The sequence below is a fragment of the Hyla sarda genome, chromosome 5, assembly GCF_029499605.1.
Source record: "Hyla sarda isolate aHylSar1 chromosome 5, aHylSar1.hap1, whole genome shotgun sequence".
Taxonomy (NCBI): Eukaryota; Metazoa; Chordata; class Amphibia; order Anura; family Hylidae; genus Hyla; species Hyla sarda.
Window position 1 is genome coordinate 355,179,202 of NC_079193.1, and position 25,411 is coordinate 355,204,612.

Here is a 25,411-nt window from a genome sequence, read left to right on the forward strand (position 1 = left end):
GCTGGAGGCAACTCAATTAGGGATCGATCGATTATCGGTTTGGCCGATATCGGCCGATATTCATGATTTTCTAAGCTATCGGCAATTACCTTGCCGATAATGCGGCGGTTTAAATCAATGAACTGCAGCGGCTTTTGCAGGGCCAGAGACCACCGCTGCCGCCACCCGCTTCTCTCCCCCTGCCTGTCCTGGGGTCCTTAGTCCAACCACTGACGCTGCCCCATTGCCTCCCCCATCCCCACTGTTATAATTACCTGTTCCCGGGGTCCGCGCTACTTCCGGCTCCGGTGGCGTCCTGCGCTGTTGCTGTTGACGAGTGACGTCCTCAAAGCGACGTCACCATCAGTGGCCCAGCGCACAGTGACAGCTCAGGACGGAGCCAGAAGTAGCGCGGACCCCGGGAACAGGTAATTATAAAACCGGGGATGGGGGAGGCAATGGGGTGGCAGTGGTCTCTGGGCAGGGGGGAGGCAATCGAGCAGTGGTGGTGGTTAGACTCAGGACCCCAGGACAGGTAGGGGGAGAGAAGCGGGTGGTGGCGGCGGTGGTCTCTGGCCCCGCAAAAGCCACTGCAGTTCATTGATTTAAAGCGCCCCCTTTAAATCATTGATCTGCGGGGCCAGAAACAGTTTATCAGGGTATACCCACAAGTGCACCCTCATTTTACCAATGATATTGGGGGGGATTAAAATGCACAGAATATTGGTATAAGTTATCGGCTATCGGCCTGAAAGTTCACAGGTTATCGGTATCTACTCTAAAAAAATCAATATCGGTCAATCCATATATATATATATATATATAAAATCTTGTATGGCATAGTCAAATATTGGGCAGCTACGGAGTTCCTAATGGACATTGTATTTTTTTTAAAGTCTCCGGTAGTGTATTTACCAGTGCAGATATCACACACACTCAGTTTGGCCGAGCGTGCATGTGTTTGGGCTGTCCCTGCATGCTTGGAGTTGTAGTTTTGCAGCAGCATGTAGGCACCCTGGTGTAGGGAGACACCTTATCGACAAGGGGAACAGTTGTCTATTATTCTATGGAGACTACATGGAAGACCTGTATTTACTACAATAGACCAAGGGGAGCAAACATGTCCGCTAGAGAGAAGTTGTGCAGCTCAGGCTATGTTCACACAGCTGGAATGTTTGCCCAGGAAAATTTGGGCGCCATTGAAATCAATGGGACTCTGCTGGAATTTTTCCGCCAGATTCCACATTGAATTTTCACCGTGTGAATGAGGCCTTAGACAACTACCTTCCTTGGGTAAATTCTCCCTAAGGTAAGTAGTTTACTGACATAGTACAGTATTATACGGCACCCAAGTGAATAATGACCCTGTGATACATAGTGGTGCCAAGGCCTCTGGAGCTGTGATTCCCAAACCAGTCCCCAAGGCCCCCGACATTCTGGGTTACTCCATTGGAATAGAACAGGGAAATATTAAAATCCTGGAATATTGGTGGTCTCTGAGGACTGGGTTGGGGACCTCTGCTCTAGAGGAAATACTTAGTGTTAAGATTGAGAACTGCAATGTGTTTCTTATGGATATCCGCAGGAACCTTCTGAATTGCTTTTTCGTGATGCTCCACCTGCTGCTCAGTGACATCACTAGCTCCTCCCAGTTGGATAGGTTCTTCAGAATAACTCCTCCTCCCAATGGCCGCCTAAACTTGATGGAGACTCTGGACCCTACGCCAAACCTCGTGATATTAACTAATAATTAGGATTATTACTGAGCGGCGGCTTAATCTACAAACCGAACCGGAAGAATCTTCCACCTTCGATAGATTAATAAGATCTAGATTTATTCTGCGCTTCCGGCAGATTTACAGTCCATCCGATCCCTCGTATCCTCCTCCGCTTTGGGAATTCTCTTTAGTCGAGTACCATTAATCGCGAAAACCACCATGAGGACTTTTCTCACAGTCCGCCCCATGAAGGTGTAGTACGGAACGTCAACGCTAGTGAATGTCTTGTGACGTCTTCTCAACACTGGCCTCATGCCACCAATCCTAGCCTTGTAATCTTGGCAGAGAGGAAGGAATGGATGATGAAGACGATGGGCTTCGGGCAGCACTGAAGATCCAATTGCTGTGGGGGAAAAGGAAGATGCTGTAAGACCATGATATTCAGTGCTGAGGGGAGGAAGGAAATGGCATCTCCTATAAATATTCATACGGTGCTTTCTATCAGACCAAGAGAACCACGACTCTATGGCAAAGGGGTTAAAGGGGTACTCCGGTGGGAAACTATTTTTTTTTTTAATCAACTGGTGCCAGGAAGTTCAAACAGATTTCCAGTACTTATCAGCTGCTGTATGCTCCATGACAAGCCCGCCTGCAGGAACCCTGGCCAGGACTACACAGACTTGCTATTTGTGGACCTGAGGAAGGCGCCAGTGAGCGCCGAAACGCGTTGTCCTGTTTGACTTCTTTTTGCAATAAAAGTTAGTCCTGCGTAAGTGCTGGCTCAGACCGCTGCTTCATTTGACCGCCGTCGTCACACAGGAGCGCTCTCAACGAACCCCATTTTTTCACTCTCCACATTCGTATGCTCCAGAGGAAGTTGTGTTGTTCTTTCTAGTCTGACCACAGTGCTCTCTGCTGACACCTCTGTGCATTTCAGGAACTGTCCAGAGCAGGAGCGGTTTGCTATGGGGATTTGCTTCTGCTCTGGACAGTTCCTGACATGAACAGAGGTGGCAGCAGAGAGCACTGTGGCCAGACAGAAAAGAACTACACAACTTCCTGTGGAGCATACTGTAGCTGATAAGTACTGGAAGGATTATGATTTTTACATGAAAGTAATTTACAAATCTGTAGAACTTTCTGGCACCAGTTCATTTGAATACATTTTTTGTATAAGGCTATCCTTCATATAAGATAGGGCCAGGGACTATTGATAGGATTCAGATTATTGGGCCGACTAGATGGGACAAATGTTTCTTATCTGCCGACACATTCTATGTTTCAACTAGAGATGAGCGAACTTACAGTAAATTCAATTCGTCACGAACTTCTCGGCTCGGCAGTTGATGACTTTTCCTGCATAAATTAGTTCAGCTTTCAGGTGCTCCGGTGGGCTGGAAAAGGTGGATACAGTCCTAGGAGACTCTTTCCTAGGACTGTATCCATCTTTTCCAGCCCACCGGAGCACCTGAAAGCTGAACTAATTTACGCAGGATAAGTCATCAACTGCCGAGCCGAGAAGTTTGTGACGAATCGAATTTACTGTAAGTTCGCTCATCTCTAGTTTCTACCTTTTAAAGGGGTTATCCTTACACAAATCATGGCATGTCCTCAGGATAGACCATCAATAAAAGATCAGTGGGAGTCTGACATTCGGCACCCCTGACGATCAGCTGTTTAAGGGGCTGTGGTGCACTTCCATGTTTACATATGTTCACTATTAGTAGCAGTAAGAAGAGGTACAACACCGTAGTACCTTGCGCTGCTACTACTAATAGACCCATCAGCTAAACAGTGCCAGGAGTCAGATCTCCACCTCCGATCTATCCATTGTATAAGCCAGTGGTCCCCAAACTGTGGCCCTCCAGATGTTGCAAAACTACAATTCCCAGCATGCCTGGACAGCCGTTGGCTGTCCAGGCATGCTGGGAGTTGTAGTTTTGCAACATCTGGAGGGCCACAGTTTGGGGACCACTGGTATAAGCCATCAATTTTGTAGGGGTGGAAAGTCGCTTTTTTTTCTGCCGTGTCTCTTCTCCTTCCATCGTCCTCTGACATTATCCGATCTTTCCTTCCTGCAGTGACCTCTGACTATACAAATAAGGAACGGGCACTGCTAACTATTAAAGGGGTATTCCAGGCAAAAACTTTTTTTTATATATCAACTGGCTCCGGAAAGTTAAACAGATTTGTAAATTACTTCTATTAAAAAATCTTAATCCTTCCAATAGTTATTAGCTTCTGAAGTTGAGTTGCTGATTTCTGTCTAACTGCTTTCTGATGACTCACGTCCCATGAGCTGTGCAGTTCCTATGGGGATATTCTCCCATCATGCACAGCTCCCGGGATGTGACATCATCATTGAGCAGTTAGACAGCAAACTTCAGAAGCTAATAACTATTGGAAGGATTAAGATTTTTTTTTTTTGGTTTTCACTTTTCAGCCATACTAATTCTTATTTCGAACAGAAATTATTTTCTCATGCTGTCAACATTTTCCATGATTTCTTTGTCTTTGCACTTCTATCTGCAATTTCCCTAATGAAACCTACTTTATATCCTGATTCTATAAAGATAGCAGCAGTATACAGATAAAGCTGGAGGGGAGGTGTATAACTGCTATATATCCTGATACCACAGAGATGGCAGCAGCAGCAGAATACAGATAGAGCTGGAGGGCAGAGGTATAACTATTATAGATGCTGATCCCATAAATATAGCAGCAGTATACAGACAGAACTGGAGGGGAGGTGTATAACTACTATATACCCTGATTTCATGGAGACAGCAGCAGCAGTATACAGATAGACCTGGGAGGGGAAGTGTTTAACTAATGTGGTGACCCAGTATGGGAGGTGTTACCCCGTACCCTTGATGCTCTGTCAGGCAGCCTCCCTACAGTGTCCCCTGGGCCCCCCTTGCATCTGTCCCCCCATGTAAATATGTTTTTAATGTATTATACCATGTAATGTGTTCAGAAAGCGTTGTCACTTTAAGACTGTTTACCATGTGACTTGTCATGTGATTGTTACCCAGGAGGTACCAGTGACCAGGTGATCCCAGGGGTGACCTATGGGCTCCCTGCTAGTCTCCCCCATATAAGCTCTGGGTGGAGCTTCTCTCTCTTTCCTTACAAGTCTTTGCTGAGGTCAAGACGAGTCCTAGAGAGTCCAGAGTCATAGGAGCCTCAAGTCCAGTCTGCGGCCACAAGTAACCACAGTCTCAGTATTGTCAGTCATCATTTGTCAAGTCAGCGTGGCCTGCATTAAATTGACCTCATCTACTACAAGTCCCAGCAAGCCCTATAGGTCTCTTCATCACTGGTCACCTCCGTGGGCCCTGGCTGAACTGTATAGACTTTACCATCTGTCTACCCTCAGTAAAGATACCGTTATCCGTAACTTGGTGTCGGAGTCATTATTGCCCCCGTGCCCAGCCCAGGATCCAGCGGTATACCTTCAGGTGATATCGAGGCTAAACCACGCCCTGGCATCACGAATACAAGGTGTTAATGCCATCTGCCCTTAGGGTAATTCCATCTGCCCTCATCACACCCCGCTACCAAATTGATATATATCCTGACCCCATAGAGACAGCAGCAGTATACAGCCAGAGCTGGAGGGGAAGCGTATAACTACTATAAACCTTGACCCCCATAGAGACAGCAGCAGCAGTATACAGATAGAGCTGGGAGGGGAGGTGTATAACTACTATATATCCTGATCCCATAGAGATAGCAGCAGCAGAATACGGATAGAGCTGGAAGAGAAGTGTATAGCTATTATATATATATATCCTGATCCCATAGAGATAGCAGCAGCAGTATACAGATAGAGCTGGGAGGGGAGGTGTATAACTAATATATATCCTGATCCCATAGAGATGGCAGCAGCAGAATACGGATAGAGCTGGAAGAGAAGTGTATAGCTACTATATATCCTAATCCCATAGACATAGCAGCAGTATACAGATAGAGCTGAGAGGGGAAGGATCTGGAGAGATCTTTAAGGAATTGGAGCTTTTGGTGATGTGTATGTCTGTGTTTTTTCTATGTATTTTCTATATATATTTTTCTTTCTTCAATAATGGTCGTCCTCATACTTACTATGTCTCCATCTTTGCCTCCAAATTCTAAAAACAGCATTTTAACCCCGTCATCTGAGGACATTTTTAGTTTTTCATAGGGGAATTGTGCTAGTAGCTTAGTGAAAGTACCATCCGGCGCCTGAGCGGCAATGGAGAAGCCGTGGTCGTAGTTTATCACCAGCCGGCAGTCTTGGTTCTTGTAAGTACATGCTGGAACAGAAAGAATGATGTTACCATGTGTAATGCTATATATATTTTATAAAATCCCTACTGGTTAGAACAGTGTTTCCCAACCAGGGTGCCTCCAGCTGTTGCAAAACTACAATTCCCAGCATGCCCGGACAGCCGAAGGCTGTCCGGGCATGCTGGGAGTTGTAGTTTTGCAACAGCTGGAGGCATACCGGTTAGGGAACACTTTGTTAGAGGCTCTTGATGATAACATGATCACATAGGGAGAAATTTATCAAATCCTGTCCGGAGGAAAAGTTGCTGAGTTGCCCATAGCAACCAATCAGATCGCTTCTTTCATTTTTGAAAAGGCCTCTGAAAAGTGAAAGAAGCGATCTGATTGGTTGCTATGGGCAACTCAGCAACTCTTCCTCCGGACATGTTTTGATAAATCTCCCCCCTAAGTGTCCTTTTAAGATGTTACCTGGGAGTAATTGTTTAGTTTCCCCACAGCACCACCACTGGAGAAAGGAAGCATTACACTGGGCCCATTCAAGTCGATGGGGTTTATTTACTAACGTGATCCCGACTCTCTTTTTTTTCTCGGGTTTTGCGCCCAAATTGTGTCACACGTTCCATGCGACACAATTTGCAACCCAAAAAAAACACAAAACCCTCCATTTTACAAGAAAAACACCAAAAGGGGGCGTGACCATGGGAGAAAGTGGGTGTGGTCCCGGCAAAAGGGGCGTGTCCCCCGACAGTTTTGAAAAAACCCAACATATTGACTAAGGTTTCCACAGAAAATGTGGCGGATTTGAGCTGAGGAAAAACCCGACAGATCAGAACATGTGTAAAAAAAAAAAAAAGCAAAATGTAGGGAAACCTTAGTAAATACTGTGGAAAAATACCAGTCGGAGATCCAAACCCAAAAAGAAACCTACACTCCACTCTTCGTATATAAACCCATTGAGTTGTCTGTGTAATGCAGGACAGGACGGGTCCTCCAGAGCGAGAGACTCTCTTTGTATCCACTCTCCTCTCTAGCTAAAGGTCCTGAGTAGAGGTGAGCGAACTTACAGTAAATTCGATTCGTCACGAACTTCTCGGCTCGGCGGTTGATGACTTTTCCCGCATAAAATAGTTCAGCTTTCCGGTGCTCCGGTGGGCTGGAAAAGGTGGATACAGTCCTAGGAAAGAGTCTCCTAGGACTGTATCCACCTTTTCCAGCCCAGGGGAGCACCTGAAAGCTGAACTAATTTATGCAGGAAAAGTCATCAACTGCCGAGCCGAGAAGTTCGTGACGAATCGAATTTACTGTAAGTTCGCTCATCTCTAATCCTGAGCAGTAGACTTGGCCCTTTTATCACAATTTCCCCTCCAAAATAGGTGGAAAATTCAAATCTTTTTTAAGATATCATTTAGTACAGAATTTCGGACTAATTTAGATTAAAAAAAATAAATAAAAAAAAATGGTGTTGAAGGGCGGACATTCGCTTCAAAGGAGTACTGCAGTGTTAGACATATATCCCCTAGCCACAGGATGGGAGATAAGTGTCTGATCGTGGGGGTCCGACTTCTGGGACCCCACGCGATCTCCCGTACGAGGACCGTGCACAGCTAATGGGCGTGTTGTCGACTTCACTAAGGTCGACGACACGCCCCCCCCCCCCCCCCCCCATACAGCTCTATGGGAGAGGCGGGGATGCACGAATGCTGCATCTCAGCCTCTCCCATAGAGATATATGAAGGGGGCGTGTCAGGTGCGATGTCATGCTACAGCCGACACGCCTCCTGCACTGGAAAGCCGGGGATCCCCGTACATGAGATCGCTCAGCACCTAATCCTGACCATGTACATCTAATTTTTATGTGTCTAGCACCTTTATTTATTTTTTTATTACACTTTTAATTTAGCTCACTAGTCTGAATTCCTCTAAAAGGGAGGGGGCGTGGTCTCACTGTGCAGGTCTCCGCCCCCTCCCTCAGTATGCTGTCTGCTTACATCTCCCCTAGCATTAGTAAAACTACATCTCCCAGCTTGTCCTCACTGACAGTAGCGGGACACAAGCTGAGCCCTGCGCTCTCAGCTGTCAATCAAGGAAGTGTGTCCATGACATAGGTGATGACGCATGGACACAGCAGGACTAGGGGGCAGTTGTTTGACTGGATTTTTCGGTATGAAATACTGAACATTTTCTAATGAAAGCAATTGCAAAACCTATTGGTTATACCTGCTTTACAACATATGAAGAGTTTTTGTATCTGACAGTGCCCATTTAAGGCCATGTTCACGACAGAATTTCCGAGTAGAATTCCGCCGAAATATTCCACATGAAAATCCTGCTGCACTGTGCACAAAGGGGAATTTCCACTACAGAAATATCTGCCGAGGAAATCCAGATGCCAGCTTCCACCAAAAGAATTGACAAGTCACTTCTTTTTGGCGGAATGCGCTAAGAAATGCATTTCCACTTATAGAGACAGCGAATTTCCCAGCGGTCCTAGCGCCGGCGGAACATGCAGAATGTCGGCCCATGTTTTCTGGGTGGACATTCCCCTTCCTGACAGTAGCATGAACCCAGGGGCTGTCCTAGATTATATACAGAAACACACCTCTTCGGCTAGGTTCAGACTACGGAATCTCCGGGCAGAAAATTTCCGCCCAGAGATTCCGAGTGCGGCCAGCGCTGACTGAATCAGTCGGTGCTAGGACCACACGGAGACTGCAGTCTCCAATAGACTACAATGTGTTCCGTGCGGATTTCCGCCTGAAGAAAGAGCAACCCCTTTCTTCAGGCGGAAATTTCCAAGCGGATTTTCCGTTCACAAATTCACACTTCGGAATTTGTGAAGCGGAATTTGTGAACGGAAACCCATTCACTACACTATACATTTTAGCAAGTGGAATTTCCGCCTGCAATTTCAAAGCAGAATTGCAGGCGGAAATTCCGTAGTCTGAACCTAGCCTTAAAGGGGTACTCCGCCCCTAGACATCTTATCCTCTATCCGAAGGTATCCCCGCTGTGGCACTGCGCTATCATTACAGCACAGAGCGAGTTCGCTCTGCACGTAATGACGCGCAATATAGGGGCCGGAGCATCGTTACATCACGGCTTCGCCCCTCGTGATGTGACGGCCCGCCCCTTTCAATACAAGTCTATGGGAGGGGGCGCGAGAGTCGTCACGCCCCCTGCCATAGACTTGCATTAAGGGGACGGGCCGTGATGTCACGAGGGGCGGAGCCATTACGTCACACGGCTCCGTCCCCTGTATCGCTCGTCATTACGCACAGAGCGAACTCGCTCCGTGCTGTAATGAGAGCGCGGTGCCGCAGCGGGGATCCCGGGGTCCCCAGCAGCGGGACCGCGGCGTGCTGACATCTTATCCCCTATCCTTTGGATAGGGGATAAGATGTCTAGGAGGGGATTACCCCTTTAATGTTTTTTTTTCTGGTAAATGGGGCCGACTGCAATACCAGACACAACCTCAAGGGGCAGATGTGGCGCTGGTTTTTGGTGGACATACAGGTTAACATACACGTGTTCATGCACGGATCTGGTACTCACGGGTGGTGATCTCTTTTATGAGCTCGGCAGCGTTGTGACATCCCTGGACGATTTGTCTTGTCCACAGTGAGAGGTCTCTGCTGGTCTCCACTCTGAACAGATGGGTCTCGATCCCTTGCCGGGAACCAGTTCTTGTGGCGAAGGAAAATTCCGTTCCTTGTAGTGCCGAACTTTTGCCTGGCCCAGAATGGACCAACCTGTAGAAAACAGAGCAAAGACATTGTGGTTTATCATGGGGGAAAAAAAGTGATTAACTACTACCGTGTTTCCCAAGCAGGGTGCCTCCAGCTGTTCAGATAAAGTTTAAAACATAAGAATGTTTATTGCTTCATTTAAAATACATAGATAATAGTGATAAAAACATGTGGGGGGAAAAGGAGAGAACAGGTCCACTGAGGGAGACTAAACAAAGGGGCGACACTACCTGCTCATGTGTGTAAACAAAGAAATAACAATGAATAAAGTGCATGTGAAGTCCAATCCTTTAAAAGTGCATAACGTAGGGGTTAAAACCTCAGAAAGTGCAGGAAACAGATGGACATAAACATTACATACCAAAAAACAGGGCATACAGTGTAATAGCAGCAGAGCAGGAGTGACGCCACCCCAACGATCCTTTCGGTGAATCCTTTGACCACAGTGCTCTCTGCTGACACCTCTGTCCATGTCAGGAACTGCCATGGAGAGAGGTAGAAACAAGAAGAGTAGAAGCAAATCCCCCATAGCAAACCTATCCTGCTCCGGACAGTACCTGACATGGGCAGAGGTGTCAGCAGAGAGCAGTGTGGTCAGACAGATAGGAAATTCAAAAAGAAAAGAATTTCCTCTGTAGTATACAGCAGCTGATAAGTACTGGAAGGATTAAGATTTTTTAATAGAAGTTATTTACAAATCTGTTTAACTTTCTGGCACCAGTTGATTTAAACATTTTTTTTTTTTACAGTGGAGTACCCCTTTAAGTCCACCAGAGTCCAAAAGTTGCTGTTAGAGTAGATGCGGAGTGAGGGAACCCCTTTATTATGTCCATATGCCCAACTTATTTATTGTTGAACAAAACTAATTTACCGTATATACTCGAGTATAAGCCGAGTTTTTCAGCACGCCCCCCTTGGCTCTCCGCCTGTCAATCCCTTCATCAGTGGTCTTCAACCTGCGGACCTCCAGAGGTTGCAAAACTACATCTACCAGCATCGGCTGTCCGGGCATGCTGGGTGTTGTAGTTTTGGAACCTCTGGAGGTCCGCAGGTTGAAGACCACTGCGGCCTTCGTCATCATCCAGCCCCCCCTTTGTTTTGTACTCGCCTCCCCTCGGCGGGAAGTTGGGGTTAGCTGGTCCGGGCCATCTATGCTGCAGGGACTGTCCGGTGGGGAGGATTAGTTTTTATAGTGGAGTACCCCTTTAAGTCCACCAGGGTCCAAAAGTTGCTGTTAGAGTAGATGCGGAGTGAGGGAACCCCTTTATTATGTCCCTATGCCCATGCAGGTTGTGATGATACAACCCCTTTAAAGGGACATTGCAGCTCAACCCTATATTCCCCTCCCAGCATAAGCTTGGTGAGGGTACACGGCTGCCCTGCTTCCTCCTCTTGCCGGGCGCTTTATTTTTATGATATCAGCTCCAGTGCCCACGGCATTGCCAATTCACACAGCACAAGTATCGTGGACCAGAAGTCATTTTATCAGTGTAATTCTATGAGATGCTCCACTAGACTCAGGGTTACATTAGGAAAGTGTCTTCCAGTACACATACAGACCCCAGCATATATATATCGGCTGGTCACGCAGGGGAGCAGGGGCACCGGAAGTGGTGCTCTATTGGGAAAACAGTGCCCAGTAAGAAGGGGTAGCAGGGCAGCCGTTTACCCTCACCAGGCTTATGCTGGGCGGAGAAGAGGGGAATATTGCATTGTGCTGGAGTGGCCCTTTAGACCCTTGTTGGTAAAGTACAGCTAATGTTCACTGTGAATATATTCTTGCAAAAACAGCACCACTCCTGTTTACAGGTTGTGTCTGGTATTGCAGCTGGGCTCTATTGAACTGAACTGGACTGAGCTGTAGTACTACACATGATGTATGGACAAGAGTAGTGCTGTTTTTGCAAAAAAAAATAAAAAAAAATCTGGAAAGCCCCTTTAATATTGACAGCGATATCTAGGCGGTTAGACAGAGGGGGGCGGGCTCCTTCCTCACCTAACTGCCCATCTTGTGATGTGATCACAGGCTGCTGTTGAGATGCCATGGCAGCCACAGGCCTAGTAAAAGACAATAAAAAAGTAAAAAAAAAATAATAATAAAAAATAATAATATATATATAGTAAATTTAAGTAGCCATATTAGTCCAGTGATGCAGATGCAAATCAAAAAATGTTGCAATATCCTGTAATACCTTTTTTAAAAAAGGTATTACAAGATACTGGAACATTTTTTGATTTGCATCTATATATATATATATATATATATATATATATATATATATATATATACATATATATATATATATATATATTTATTTATTTATTTATATATATTATGTATATATTCTAGAGATGAGCGAACTTACAGTAAATTCGATTCGTCACGAACTTCTCAGCTCGGCAGTTGATGTCTTTTCCTGTATAAATTAGTTCAGCTTTCCGGTGCTCCGGTGGGCTGGAAAAGGTGGATACAGTCCTAGGAGACTCTTTCCTAGGAATGTATCCACCTTTTCCAGCCCACCGGAGCACCGGAAAGCTGAACTAATTCATGCAGGAAAAGTCAGCAACCGCCGAGCTGAGAAGTTCGTGACGAATCGAATTTACTGTAAGTTCGCTCATCTCTAATATAGTCAATATAAAAAAGAATCAATTAAAATCTAAGTGACCCTCTGCCAGAGTTGCTGTTTTTTGCTCGCCATGCTTCCGAAAAAATATTGTTTAAAAAAAATCACTTGTCCAACAAAAGTTCTGGTTCTTAGTAAGCAATGGAGGAAAAAAAAAAAAAACAAAAGCACGAAATAATAATTGTCACCATCTTTACTGTATTTCTGGAGATCTGGTCCATAGAAGTGATTGACATTTGGATATTGCGTCTCGTAGATTATTATCATTAGGTATCTCAGATCTCCCATTGTCTGGTATCATGCGTTACATACGAGGACTCCCCCACCCACAAGTGTCAGGCGTTTTCTTCCCTAAAAAGACATTACGGTGGCAGAGTATGATCTTCACCTGAAGTGTGACACTAAATACAGACACAACCTGCAATTACTCATTTGGGATTGTATTGCGGGATGTTGTTAGCGCTGATCAGAGTGGTGGCGGTATAAAAGCCTTGGCGATAGAGACAGGGGCCCTCCTGGGCTATAGGGTTAAAGGGGTATTCCAGGCAAAAACTTTTTTTTTTATATATCAACTGGCTCCGGAAAGTTAAACAGATTTGTAAATTACTTCTATTAAAAAATCTTAATCCTTCCAATAGTTATTAGCTTCTGAAGTTGAGTTGTTGTTTTCTGTCTATCTGCTCTCTGATGACTCACGTCCCGGGAGCTGTTCAGTTCCTATGGGGATATTCTCCCATCATGCACAGCACCCGGGACGTGACATCATCATTGAGCAGTTAGACAGAAAACTTCAGAAGCTAATAACTATTGGAAGGATTAAGATTTTTAAATAGAAGTAATTTACAAATCTGTTTAACTTTCCGGAGCCAGTTGATATATATAAAAAAGTTTTTGCCTGGAATACCCCTTTAATCCTATATGCACCTACTAATAGCCACTAATTCCGTCTCAAGTATAAAGTGCTCTCCAGAGGGAAGAACATGTTACAGTCATTCATAGATTTTACCTTGGTATGAAGTGTTTTCATTATTTTATTTTTATTACATTAATTTTGCAGCCTCACGATATTCGGCAGATAAAGCAGAGCGCAAAAGGGGAAGAGTAAAATTCCTTTAACACAGTGTTTCCCAACCAGTGCACCTCCAGCTGTTGCAAAACAACAACACCCTGGGAGTTGTAGTTTTGCAACAGCTGGAGGTGCACTGGTTGGGCAACACTGCTTTAACCCATTAATGACCAGATTGTATTGATCCTAAATAATTGATTTTGTGATTCTATGACCCTAACTTTTTTTTTACATTTATTTATTGATGAACAAAACTAATTTACTGTAGACATTTTTTTTTGAACACACCTGGATGTTTACCCACATTTATATATATATATATATATATATATATATATATATATATATATATACATATAAAATTTATTTTTGTATTTATTATTATTATTGTTGTTATTATTGTTATTATTATAATTTAGTGTGTATGTATGAATATATATATATATATATATATATATATATATATTAGAGTTGAGCAAACTCTATTTAAAGTAAATATGCTATATATAGATATAGACATATATATATATATATATATATATATATATTTATATATATATATATTTATATATATTTATTATTATTATTATCATTATTATATATTTGGAAAAAAAATTATTAGGAGTAAATTGTACAAAAATGAAAGAAAAGAAACCTTAAATTGCATTGCTAAGAATGAAAAAAAATAAATAAATGAAACAAAGTCGCAAACAAAGTCATTGGATTCTGGGTGCTCGGACCCCCACGGATCACTCTACAAGGTGGAAGAAGTGGTTAGTACACAGCAGCGGTCTTCAAACTGTGGCCCTCCAGATGTTGCAAAACTACAACTCCCAGCATGCCAGGACAGCCAAGGGCTGTCCTGACATGCTGGGAATTGTAGTTTTGTAGCATCTGGAGGGCCACAGTTTGAAGACCACTGGTACACAGGAACCGTTACAGGGGAAAACATTTAATCTGGTGGCGCCAATGTGAAGCAGAACTGCACCAGTCCAATAGAAGTGGCGGCACGTCTACATCTTTTTGTAGCAGGAGACATATTTTAAACTTTCCGTTAAACAAGAAGGGACAGATTCTCTGCTTCCCGTATAACAGATACATTGTATTCACTTACTAAAAATTGGACTCAACAATAACACTTTTAACTAGAAATCGGGAACCAGCACAGTGTGACTGAGGAAATGTAACCACATTGTATTCTGTTTCATTTTAGCCTTGAGCTGGAAAAAAAAAAATGTACCCTTTATAACCGCAACATAAATGATAGTAAGACGAGAGTTCAGCCTTACTACACAGGAGCTGCCAAGAAGTGGTTCAATCCCATACTAAAATTATTCATGGATATAACTGACCTATGGTATATAGAATTACTGCCCGGTATAGTGTATAAATTACAGGATGAACGGGAAATAAGCAGTTTCTCTATCGCCACCTAGTGGGTAAAATCTGAGAGTTTATTTATAGCTTGGATCCCCACAATAAGTTGTCTCTTCCACGGGCCCTAAGCTACTTAATATTACTACTACTATAATATCAAAACAGAACAAAAAGGTTATTATTAGATTTGTGTCTGGCTTTTGCTTTAACTTGCCCCATTTTAGAGAATTCTATACGCTTACATTTATTACTATTGTTCCTAGTCCCTAGATGCCATCTAGCAATGTTACTTAGTCTCCGCTCCCCATGCGGCTTCTCTACTAGTTTTTTTTTTTATGACAGTGCCCATATAAATTTATATCTACAAATAATCAACACAAATTAATTTCTTATTGTCTACTGATCTGGAGTTACAGTCTATATTTAAGTCCAGAGCTGCATTCATAATTCTGCTGGTCGTCAATGGAAACATTCAACACTTATCTGGGAGAGTAAAGGCGACCATACACCGGTGTAATGGAATAATCTGCAGGATAGGGGATAAGTGTCGCAGGGGGTACAACATAGACCTCCCCGCGATCTCCAAAACGGGGCCCTGTCTCTCACTGTGCATGGAGCGGCACACGCTCCATGCACTGTCTATGGAAGCACCAGAGATACACGAGTACAGCTCTTGTTCTGTATCACCGGTGCTCCCACAGAGAGTGCACGGAGCGTGTGCCGATACGTCACTCCATGCACAGGGAGAGACAAGGCCCCATCCTGGATATTGTAAGGGGATCCCAGAGGTTGGACCCCCCCCCCCCCCCCCCCCCCCCCCCGCGAACAAACACTTATCTCCAGATGGGGATAAGTTTTGAAGTAGTGGAGTACCCCTTTAAATGAATGTCAGCTGAACCTGCAAATTTCATGGGGCTTAGATGATCACATAATGCGTATGGGGGTGACCTGACTCTACACTGACAGCAGTTCTTGGGCATGCTGGAGTTCTACATGCCCAAATCTTTTGTTTTTATGGAAGATAGGCTGTAGGAAGCAGTGTGTGGTAACAGCTCATTCCCCTCTACCTACTGAGAACCAATGCATGTTCAGTCAAGCTGGGTGTGCATGTGTATGAGGTGGGGACACATCTGGTGTATATGGTTACCAGTGGTTTTCCTATATCAGTGTCTGGTGTAAAGGCTATGGGGGAGATTTATCAAAACTTGTCCAGAGGAAATGTTGCTGAGTTGCCCATAGCAACCAATCAGATTGCTTCTTTCATTTTTGAAAAGGCCTGTAAAAAATGAAAGAAGCGATCTGATTGGTTGCTATGGGCAACTCAGCAACTTTCCCTCTGGACGGGTCTTGATAAATCTCCTCCTATAGATAAAGTTTCCGCAGTACCTGGTGGCTATGAGGGGGTAGCTGTGCGCAGGGCTGTACCAGGCCTCCTTCATGCGGGGCATGCTGTCGTACATTAGCAGGTCCTTCTCCGTAACGACTATAAGCACCGGCTTCCAGAGTTTCTCATTTTCTCCCGGCACCTAAAAGAGACAGACGGTGAGAATTACAAAAAGCGCGCGGCCTAGAAAGGTCATCAGGTCATGTGTCATGGAGGAGGCATATCAAACCTTGTACGGTGCAGCAGGTGCCCATAGCAACCAATCAGATTCCACCTTTCATTTTTCAGAGGCCTTTTAACCCCTTAAAGGAAAACTGTCACTTTTTTTCTCCCGCACTATCCACATGTACTGGTGGATAGTGCGGGAGACGCTGATTAAAACGAGCCCTACCTTACCCGGATCTGCGCCGCCATTCTCCCGCATTTGTAGTTTTATTATATGTTGAAATCTTCCTGTAACTGGCAGGGGCAGGGCTTCGGCGCTTAACTGGCACTGACGTCAGTGCCGCTTATTCATCCCCCCTCCTTTAAGGATACAGCCCATTTTCATTTTTGCATTTTCCATATGAGGCTTGTTTTTTTTATTTTTTTGCATGACAAATTGTAGTTTGTAATTGACACCTTTCATTTGCCCATTTTTTCATATATGGGGCTATATGAGGCTCATTTTTTACGCCGTGAATTTTAGTTTTTATGGGTACCACTTTTGTGTTTATGTGACTTTTTATACATTTTTTTCATGTGATGTGACCAAAAATCAGCAATTTTGGACATTGGTATTTTTTTTTATACAGTGATCCCTTAGCTTACAATGGCCTCAACATACAATAGTTTCAACATACAATGATCTTTTCTGGACCATTGTAAGTTGAAACTAGACTCAACATACAATGTACAGACAGTCAAGATCTGTGACACGTGTCAATGAACTGACCAATCAGAATGGGCATTCACTGGTAAAACTCCTGTATTACTGAAGCGTATGCACTGACTGGTGTCTGGTAGCGCCTCCTACAGTACAGGGAGGTATTACATGTTCTGTACTCTTTACCTGTACCAGGGTTAGCTGCTCCTTTGGACACCAGGTGAGGACGGCTCCATGTTACTTTTTTAGGACACTGTGTACTGTACAGGACCCCGAAGAAACTCCTGTCCTCTACATAGACCAGTGCTTCCCAAGCAGGGTGCCCCCAGCTGTTGCAAAACTACAACTCCCAGCATGCCCGGACAGCCTTTGGCTGTCCGGGCATGCTGGGAGTTGTAGTTTTGCAACAGCTGGAGGCTCCCTGCTTGGGAAACACTGACACAGACAGTGATTTACAGCTCCCAGCAGATATTTCTTACTTTTATATGTAAGGACTTGTTTTATCTATATTAGTTATCTACTTATTTTTATTTAATTCTCACTTTTTCCTATTTTTGGATGACATTTTGGTGCCTTTAGAACCAATTACCAGGTTTCCATAGAGTTCTGGTCTCAACAAACAATGATTTCAACATACAATGGTCGTCCCAGAACCAATTACCGGTAATATTGTAACTTGAGGGACCACTGTAGTTACTCCGTTCAGTGTACGGGATCATTAACATTATATTTAAATAATTCAGACAATTCTTCACGTGGGCAGACCAAATATGTTGAATAATAAAAAAAAAAAAATTTTGTGAAGTGTAAAAAGCGGGCGAGAGGCTTTTTCACATTTATTAAAACTTTTATTTATTTATTTATTTTTTTACCACATGGGACAATTTATAGCAATCTTTTAATGCTATATGCCTATGCATAGCACCGATCAGTGTTATCTACTTCTATGGTCTGCTAGAAGGCAAACTATACAAATGGATCCAGAAAGAGCAGCACATAGCAGATTAATCACACAGCGGAAGGTAAGGAGACCATCTTGATGTATCGGCCCCCGCAATCGCGCTGCTGGAGGTCTGATGAGTTTCTTTTAACCCCTCGTGATACTTCAGATGCCGTGTTCAGTATTATGGCTAATGTCCGTCATTCTCAGGAAACAGAATATCGCCACAATTCAAGCCCATTGATTTTAACGGGATTTCGCCTCAAAATTCTGCAAAATATAAGACTGGTCTTTTTGCGGAAATCAAAATTTCGCTGTCTGAATGGGCCAGCGGAATCCCATTGAAAATTAATAGTCATTAAATTACTGCGGAATTTTGGCACCGCAGAGGATAACATGTCTAGGGGCCAAGTACCCCTTTAAAAGGGGCTGCATATCATCCTAAGAGACCTCCGACTGTCACGCTACACGACTTACCAGGACTAAATCAAATCTGCTAACTGATTCTATAGAATTAGATCCGAAATAAATTTCGAGAAATTCACTTATCCATCTGATGCAAAATCCTAATCTTTTCCGTAATCCAGTGTTTTTCCAGCCAGGGTGCCTCCAGCTGTTGCAAAACTACAACTCCCAGCATGCCCGGACAGCCTTTGGCTCCCAAGTCCCTGCGGTTGCCTAGCACTGGGAAGTTAAAGGGGTATTCCAGTGAAAAAATATTTCATTCATATCAACTGGCTCCAGAAAGTTAAACAGATGTGTGAATTACTTGTATTAAAAAAATCTTAATCCTTCCAGTACTTATCAGCTGCTAAAGATGAGTTATTTTCTGTCTGACAACAGTGCTCTCTGCTGACACCTCTGTCTGTCTCAGGAATAGTCCAGGGCAGGATAGGTTTGCTATGGGGATTTGCTTCTATTCTGGACAGTTCCTGAGACAGACAGAGGTGTCAGTAGAGAGCACTGGGGGCTGACACCAAGGCAGAGAAGGAAGGAGGAGGCCGCCATGCCCCTTCCATTCATTTCTATGGGAGGAGGTGTGACCGCTACGTACTAACCATCACGCCCTCTCCCATAGACATGAATGGAGCGGTCGTTGCGTGACGTCACGAACACGGAAGCTCCAAGCTTCCGTGTTACGGACGCTGCTGCCCTGGAGATCCCCAGCGGTGGGACCCCCGCGATCAGACATCTTATCCCCTATCCTTTTTTTGCCGGAGTACCCGTTTAAATGTCAAATGTGTAATGCTTTGTTTCACCTGCGGTGGCACTGTTGCGGAAGTGGACGGTTGCTGCCCAGTTCCTCCCCGATCACATCTGATCGCTGAAGATCAACCGCCAGCAGGCACAAAGAATAATACTCTTTACATCCTGTACCTTATGCAAATATTTTTTCCGAGAGTACCCGGGCATGGCACAGTGCCCTCTCAAGATGGAGGAGGCTCACTTATTCCCCCGATGACGTCATCACCTGTTTGTTATACTCGGGTTTCAGGTTGATTCATCATAGAGGATGGCTTCCTACTCTACGTTTACTGTAAGCGATCTTCTGGAATACAAAAAAGAATGAACACGCTGTCCGCCCCAGCCAAAGCGAAAGTTCATCCACGCTGCTTTGTGAGTCATTTTCCCAGAGCGCTTTGGGAAATCCCTGTCACCATCATCGAAAAAATGCAGGGTGACCCCATTTTTCCAGGCAGGAGCGGCCGATGACGCAAAATAAACAGTGAGGTGTAATTAATGGCTGAAACCTCATCTATCCCCCATTATTTATACCACCGTTCAATCTGGCTCCCACCCAAGTCCTCCAAATATTAGCAGTCCCCTAGCAACCAGACCCCTATGATGGTGGGGGCTTAATGAACACGTTCTCATAACACAACCACTCCGCCGGCCTCCATGTGTCGCGCTGTCCGCAGCGCAGAACAGGTGTTTCCTTCCGTCTGACAGAACGCGATCTCAGGAAGTAACAATTATAGAACAGACACGAAAATCATTTCAACTTATCTCATTTGTATATTCAGTAACTGTAAAAAAAATATATAATTATAATAATTTTTTTACATTTTGAAATGGTAAAAAACTTTATATAAATAATTACCTAGGAGGTTGCGCTCGCTCTTTTTTTGTTATGCGATTAATAAAACGCAAGTTAAGAGATAACATTCACTTAACCCTTTATGGACCCTGCTTATTTTGATCTTGCAGACTTCAAAGGTTTATTTATTTACTTCGATGGGGGGGGGGGGGAAATGTTTTTCAATCAACTGGTGCCAGAAAGTTATATACCGTATTTTTCGCCGTATAAGACGCACTTTTTCTTCCCCAAAACTGGTGGGGGGGAATTGGTGCGTCTTATACGGCGAATACACACCTATCGCGGCGGTCCCTGAGTCCATCAATGGCCGGGACCCGCGGCTAATACAGGACATCACCGATTGCGGTGATGCCCTGTATTAACCCTTCAGACGTGGCGATCAAAGCTGACCGCCGCGTCTGAAGCGAAAGTGACACTAGCACGGCTGCACCGGGAGGGACCTTACCTGCCTCCTCGGTGTCTGCTCCGTGTCGGGATCCCCTGCATGGCCGTGCTCTTCTTCGTCGTCATCGCGTCGTCGCACACGCCGACCCGTCATCCAATAGGAGCGACGTGATGGCGGCGACGGAGAGCGAGGATACCGGGCAGCAGAGACGTTCCGGAGCGGCGGGGACACCCCGGGGGACGCGGCGACAGCGATGGATGGCAACATCCAGGGCAGCGGTGATGGGTCTGGAGCGGCGGTGACAGGTGAGTATTACCTCCTATACCAATGGTCTTCAACCTGCGGACCTCCAGATGTTGCAAAACTACAACTCCTGGCATGCCCAGACAGCCAACGGCTGTCCGAGCATGCTGGGAGTTGTAGTTTTGCAACTTCTGGAGGTCCGCTGGTTGAAGATCACTGTGACCTATACTTTACATTGTATTCTAGATTTTCCTCATTTAAAATTGGGTGCGTCTTATACGCCGGAGCGTCCTATAGGGTGAAAAATACAGTAGATCTGTAAGTGGCTTCCATTTAAAAATCTTAATCCTCCCAGGATTTATCAGCTGCTGTATGCTCCAGAAGAAGTTGTGTAGTTCTCTCCAGTCTGACCACAGTGCTCTCTGCTGACACCTCTGTTTATATCAGGAACTGTCCAGAGCAAGAGAAAATCCTCATAGCAAACCTCTCCTGCTCTGGACAGTTCCTGGCATGGACAGAGGTGTCAGCAGAGAGCACTGTGTTCAGACCCGAAAGAACCACACAACTTCCTACAGGAGCATACAGCAGCTGATAAGTATTGGAAGGATAAAGATTTTTAAAGAGATGTATTTTACAAATCTGTAAAACTTTCAGGCACCAGTTGATTTGAAGATAATTTTTTTTCCACTGGAGTACTCCTTTAACATAATTGTTTATCTTATTACTTATGTGTTTATTTGTTCATTAATATTTAACTTACAATCTTTAATCCTTTGCCCAACCAATTTTTTTTCTACATTTATCTATTGTCGCCTTCCAAGTGCCATAACTTTTTTTTATCTTTCCGTCGACAAAACCAACTTTTTAACGGGGTTCATATATCTTAGTTATTGGTTTATTTCTATTTACCCTTTTTTTGTTCATTAAATGAAAAAAAAAATTAGATTTTGTCATTCCCTTTTTTGCATGTTAAATTTGTTACATTTACGCCGTTCACTGTGTTATAAAAATGTATTTACAATTTTATTCTGGGGGTATATGACTGTCCGGGCATGCTGGGAGTTGTAGTTTTGCAACAGCTGGAGGCACACTGGTTAGGAAGAACTGGTCTAAACTTGCCTGGACAGCCTGTTTCCCAAACAGTGTGCCTCCAGCATGCTGGGAGTTGTAGTTTTGCAACAGCTGGAGGCACACTGGTTAGGAAGAACTGGTCTAAACTTGCCTGGACAGCCTGTTTCCCAAACAGTGTGCCTCCAGCATGCTGAGAGTTGTAGTTTTGCAACAGCTGGAGGCACACCAGTTGGCAAACACAGATCTAAGCGCAAGATGAGAGCATTAAACGATTGCCTGGGGGACATTTTTTTATTTTTTCGGCTTTAATATATCACGTCTCACACTGTTTGCCGCCATCTCCATTCACCTAGAGAACAGACCCACACAGTTTATTTCCCAGCGGCCACGCCAGACCTCCCCATCCGTGGCTTTACCGTCCCTATTCATTACGCCCATTCCCCATTTGGTAAATGAAAGAACAGATCTGCTTAACCGGCGCTGTCTCGGGACCCCCTCCCCTTACATCAGAGACCCGACGGTCCGCACATATTCATTTCGCTTTTTCTCTACAGAGATTCTTTTATCCTCTTTAATTTATTTTTTTGCAAACAAACAAGTTTATTACAACCACAATATCCAAATATAGAAGAATTCGTATCGCCACTTCTTCTTATTCTGCCAACCACAAGCCTGAACCAAAATAACAAACACTTTCTAGCATGCCACATGCCGGGGGAATTCTTGTGCCGCATTTCTGTGGTCGCTTTGTCTTATCGTGGAAGAAGGAGGATTGTGCTGCTGGCAGAGGCTGCGATATTGTGGAATGCAAAGTGTAATTCTGGACACATGCAGAGCCCTGTCTGTCATTAAAACTAATTTTTGCTATTGCACTCCTTATGGTAAAAAAAAAAAAAAAAAATTTCTATGTACTTAGATTGAAAAAAAAAAAATTAGTTTCCTATGTTTTATTTGTATTTAAAAAGCTGCCACTAGGTGTCTCCCTACTTGTCCAGAGCACATTTCCCCCCATCTCTTGCACAGACTTTGGACTCTTGCTGGCCTGGCAAAAGTCCAAAATCAGGAAATGCAGTCGGGAGTGCTGAGGGGGTTGTGTGCAGCCTTAGCCAATCACAGCCCTTCTCACAGTGAACTGCTCTGAGCTGTATATAGCAGTGAGGGAGGAAGTTCTCCCCTGTATGGCTTCAGATGATGTCCCGCCTGCTGGGGAAAGCCCCTTCCTAGTAATCTGTTTATTTGTTTTTGCATATTTCCATTTTAGGCCCTGTTCAGACCTTGTTTTTCATGCATTTTCTGTTTTCTGTGCTTTTCGTCCAGGTGTGGAAGAGTTAAGCCTTTCACCCATGTGCTAGGCAGGTGTGGCTATGTCGCGGTTCACACTGTGAGTTTTCTTGTATCTGTTTTCTTAGTTTTTGTAACAAGACATCCCTGTGACCTTTTAATAGGACTCTGGGGAATTGAGTTTAAGTACATGCATGATATCTCCGGGCTCCATGATGGACTCTGGGAGATTGAGTTCTAGTATCAAGATATTCTCGTGTTTTCTGGAGGTTTTCTGGGGGATTGAGTTTTTATTCCTGTTTGCTCCTGGAGTCTATGCTGACTCATCCGTTTCCTAGTCTTGTGTTCTGGACCTTATCTGTTTGTTAGTTATCTGTGTCCACTGTGAACAGTGTTCTATATTTATATCCTGTTTGGTTGATCTGATGTTTGTCCTTTGTACTTGTATCTGTTGTGAACAGTGTTCTATGTTCCTGATCAGTTTGCGTGTTTATATACTGCCCTGTTAGTATTTATATCCTGTCTGGTAGTTTTCTATTTCTGGCCTGTGACCAACTATGTATATATTTGTTTTTACGCCACTGCACTGTAGTGCAGGGAGGGACTGGCTACAAGTTGTCGATCTATCGCTTAAGATTAGGGCGGCAGCTTATGGTGGTCACATCAGAAATATGTGTATACAGTATAGCCATAGTATGATATATTAAAGGGGTACTAAATGTTTTAAAATTAACTGGTGCATGAATATTATACAGATATGTAAATTACTTCTATTTAAAAATCTTAATCCTTCCAGTACTTATCAGCTGCTGGATGCTCAGTGGCGTACCTACCATTTGATGAACCCGGCCACTGCCGGGGGCCCACCCCCAGGGGTGCAGATCTGGCTACTCCACAACCAGTTTAAAAATGACACACGGCAAACACCTACGACGGCAGTGAGCAACATAAGCAGGCTGTGGCGGCCACCTGCTACCATGTGATTTACCAGCATGTGTTTTGTTCCTGTTTTACAAGCCGCCATCAACTTTGACTGCGGCATCTGAAGTGTTAACATTGGCACGGTACGCAATGTCTGGCATTAGCCATGGGTTCTGCCGTATGGCATATACCTAAATTTTTTTGGGAGGAGGGAGGGACACCGATACAGCACCTTGGCAGGGGTGCAAAGGGTACTAGGTACACCTCTGTGTATGCTCCAGAGGAAGTTGTGTAGTTCTCTCGAGTCTGACCACAGTGCTCTCTGCTGCCACGTCCATGTCAGAAAGTGTTCAGAGTAGAAGCAAACCCCATAGCAAATCTCTCCTGCTCTAAACAGTTCCTGACATGGACAGAGGTGGCAGCAGAGAGCACTGTGGTCAGACTGGAAAGATCTACACAAACTCCTTTGGAGCATACAGCAGATGATGATTTTTTTAATTTTTATTTTGTTTCTCGCATAACTAGAAGCCTGAAATATTGTAGTTCTCATAATGGTTACTAGAATAGAAACAATGATTTGATGCTTTTCTGTAGTTCTCTCATCAGCTTTGCTGTACAGACTGGGAAAGGATGAGTAGAGTATTTTTTATTATTATTGAAAGACAGACAAGATTATAATGACCTTGGATTTTTGGACAATAACTCAAATTTATGGAGCAGTGGTCCCCAAACTATGGACCTCCAGCTATTGGTGTTAACCCATGATAATAGTGATCTCCAAACTGTGGCCCTCCAGATGTTGCTGTTCCACCTTCAAATGTTGCAAAACTACAACGTTAAGCTTGCTCCGGACATGCCAGAAGTTGTAGTTTTGTAACATATTGAAGTCCACAGTTTGGGGACCACTATTATAATGTGAAACAGCAACATCTGGTGGTCCGCAGTTTGGAGACCACTGTTATAGTGTATGGTAACCAAACAACCCCAAATTAGCCAACCAACTAGAACATTGATGGCACAAGGCAGGGAAAGAAATTTACATGACAAGTAGCCACCTTTTCACTACTGAGCATGTTTTTGGGTGAAACATTGGCTGCGGACCTACATGGTTAGATGGACTGGGTGCGGATCTACATGGTTTGATGGACTGGGTGCGGACCTACATGGTTGGATGGACTGGGTGCGGACCTACATGGTTGGATGGACTGGGTGCGGACCTACATGGTTGGATGGACGGGGTGCGGACCTACATGGTTGGATGGACTGGGTGCGGACCTACATGGTTTGATGGGCTTGATGCTGACCTACATGGTTTGATGGACGTGGTGCGGACCTACATGGTTGGATGGACGTGGTGCGGACCTACATGGTTGGATGGACGGGGTGCGGACCTACATGGTTGGATGGACGGGGTGCGGATCTACATGGTTGGATGGACGGGGTG

The 25,411-nt window shown here is 44.4% G+C and overlaps 1 protein-coding gene across 2 annotated transcripts in view; it reads right to left on the reverse strand.

Annotated features, from left to right (window-relative positions):
• Positions 1 to 606: 606 nt before the first annotated feature.
• The window catches only part of SNTB1 (syntrophin beta 1), a 177,443-nt gene continuing 152,638 nt past the window's right edge, over positions 607 to 25,411 (reverse strand). For both annotated transcript variants that reach the window (XM_056522690.1, XM_056522689.1), the window contains exons 4-7: positions 16,166 to 16,305; positions 9,519 to 9,715; positions 5,802 to 5,992; positions 607 to 2,100 (exon numbers count right to left, since the gene is read on the reverse strand). In XM_056522690.1, the coding sequence (XP_056378665.1) occupies positions 2,008 to 2,100; positions 5,802 to 5,992; positions 9,519 to 9,715; positions 16,166 to 16,305 (621 nt within the window). In that variant the 3' untranslated portion in view covers positions 607 to 2,007. The remainder of the gene's footprint in view (positions 2,101 to 5,801; positions 5,993 to 9,518; positions 9,716 to 16,165; positions 16,306 to 25,411) is intronic.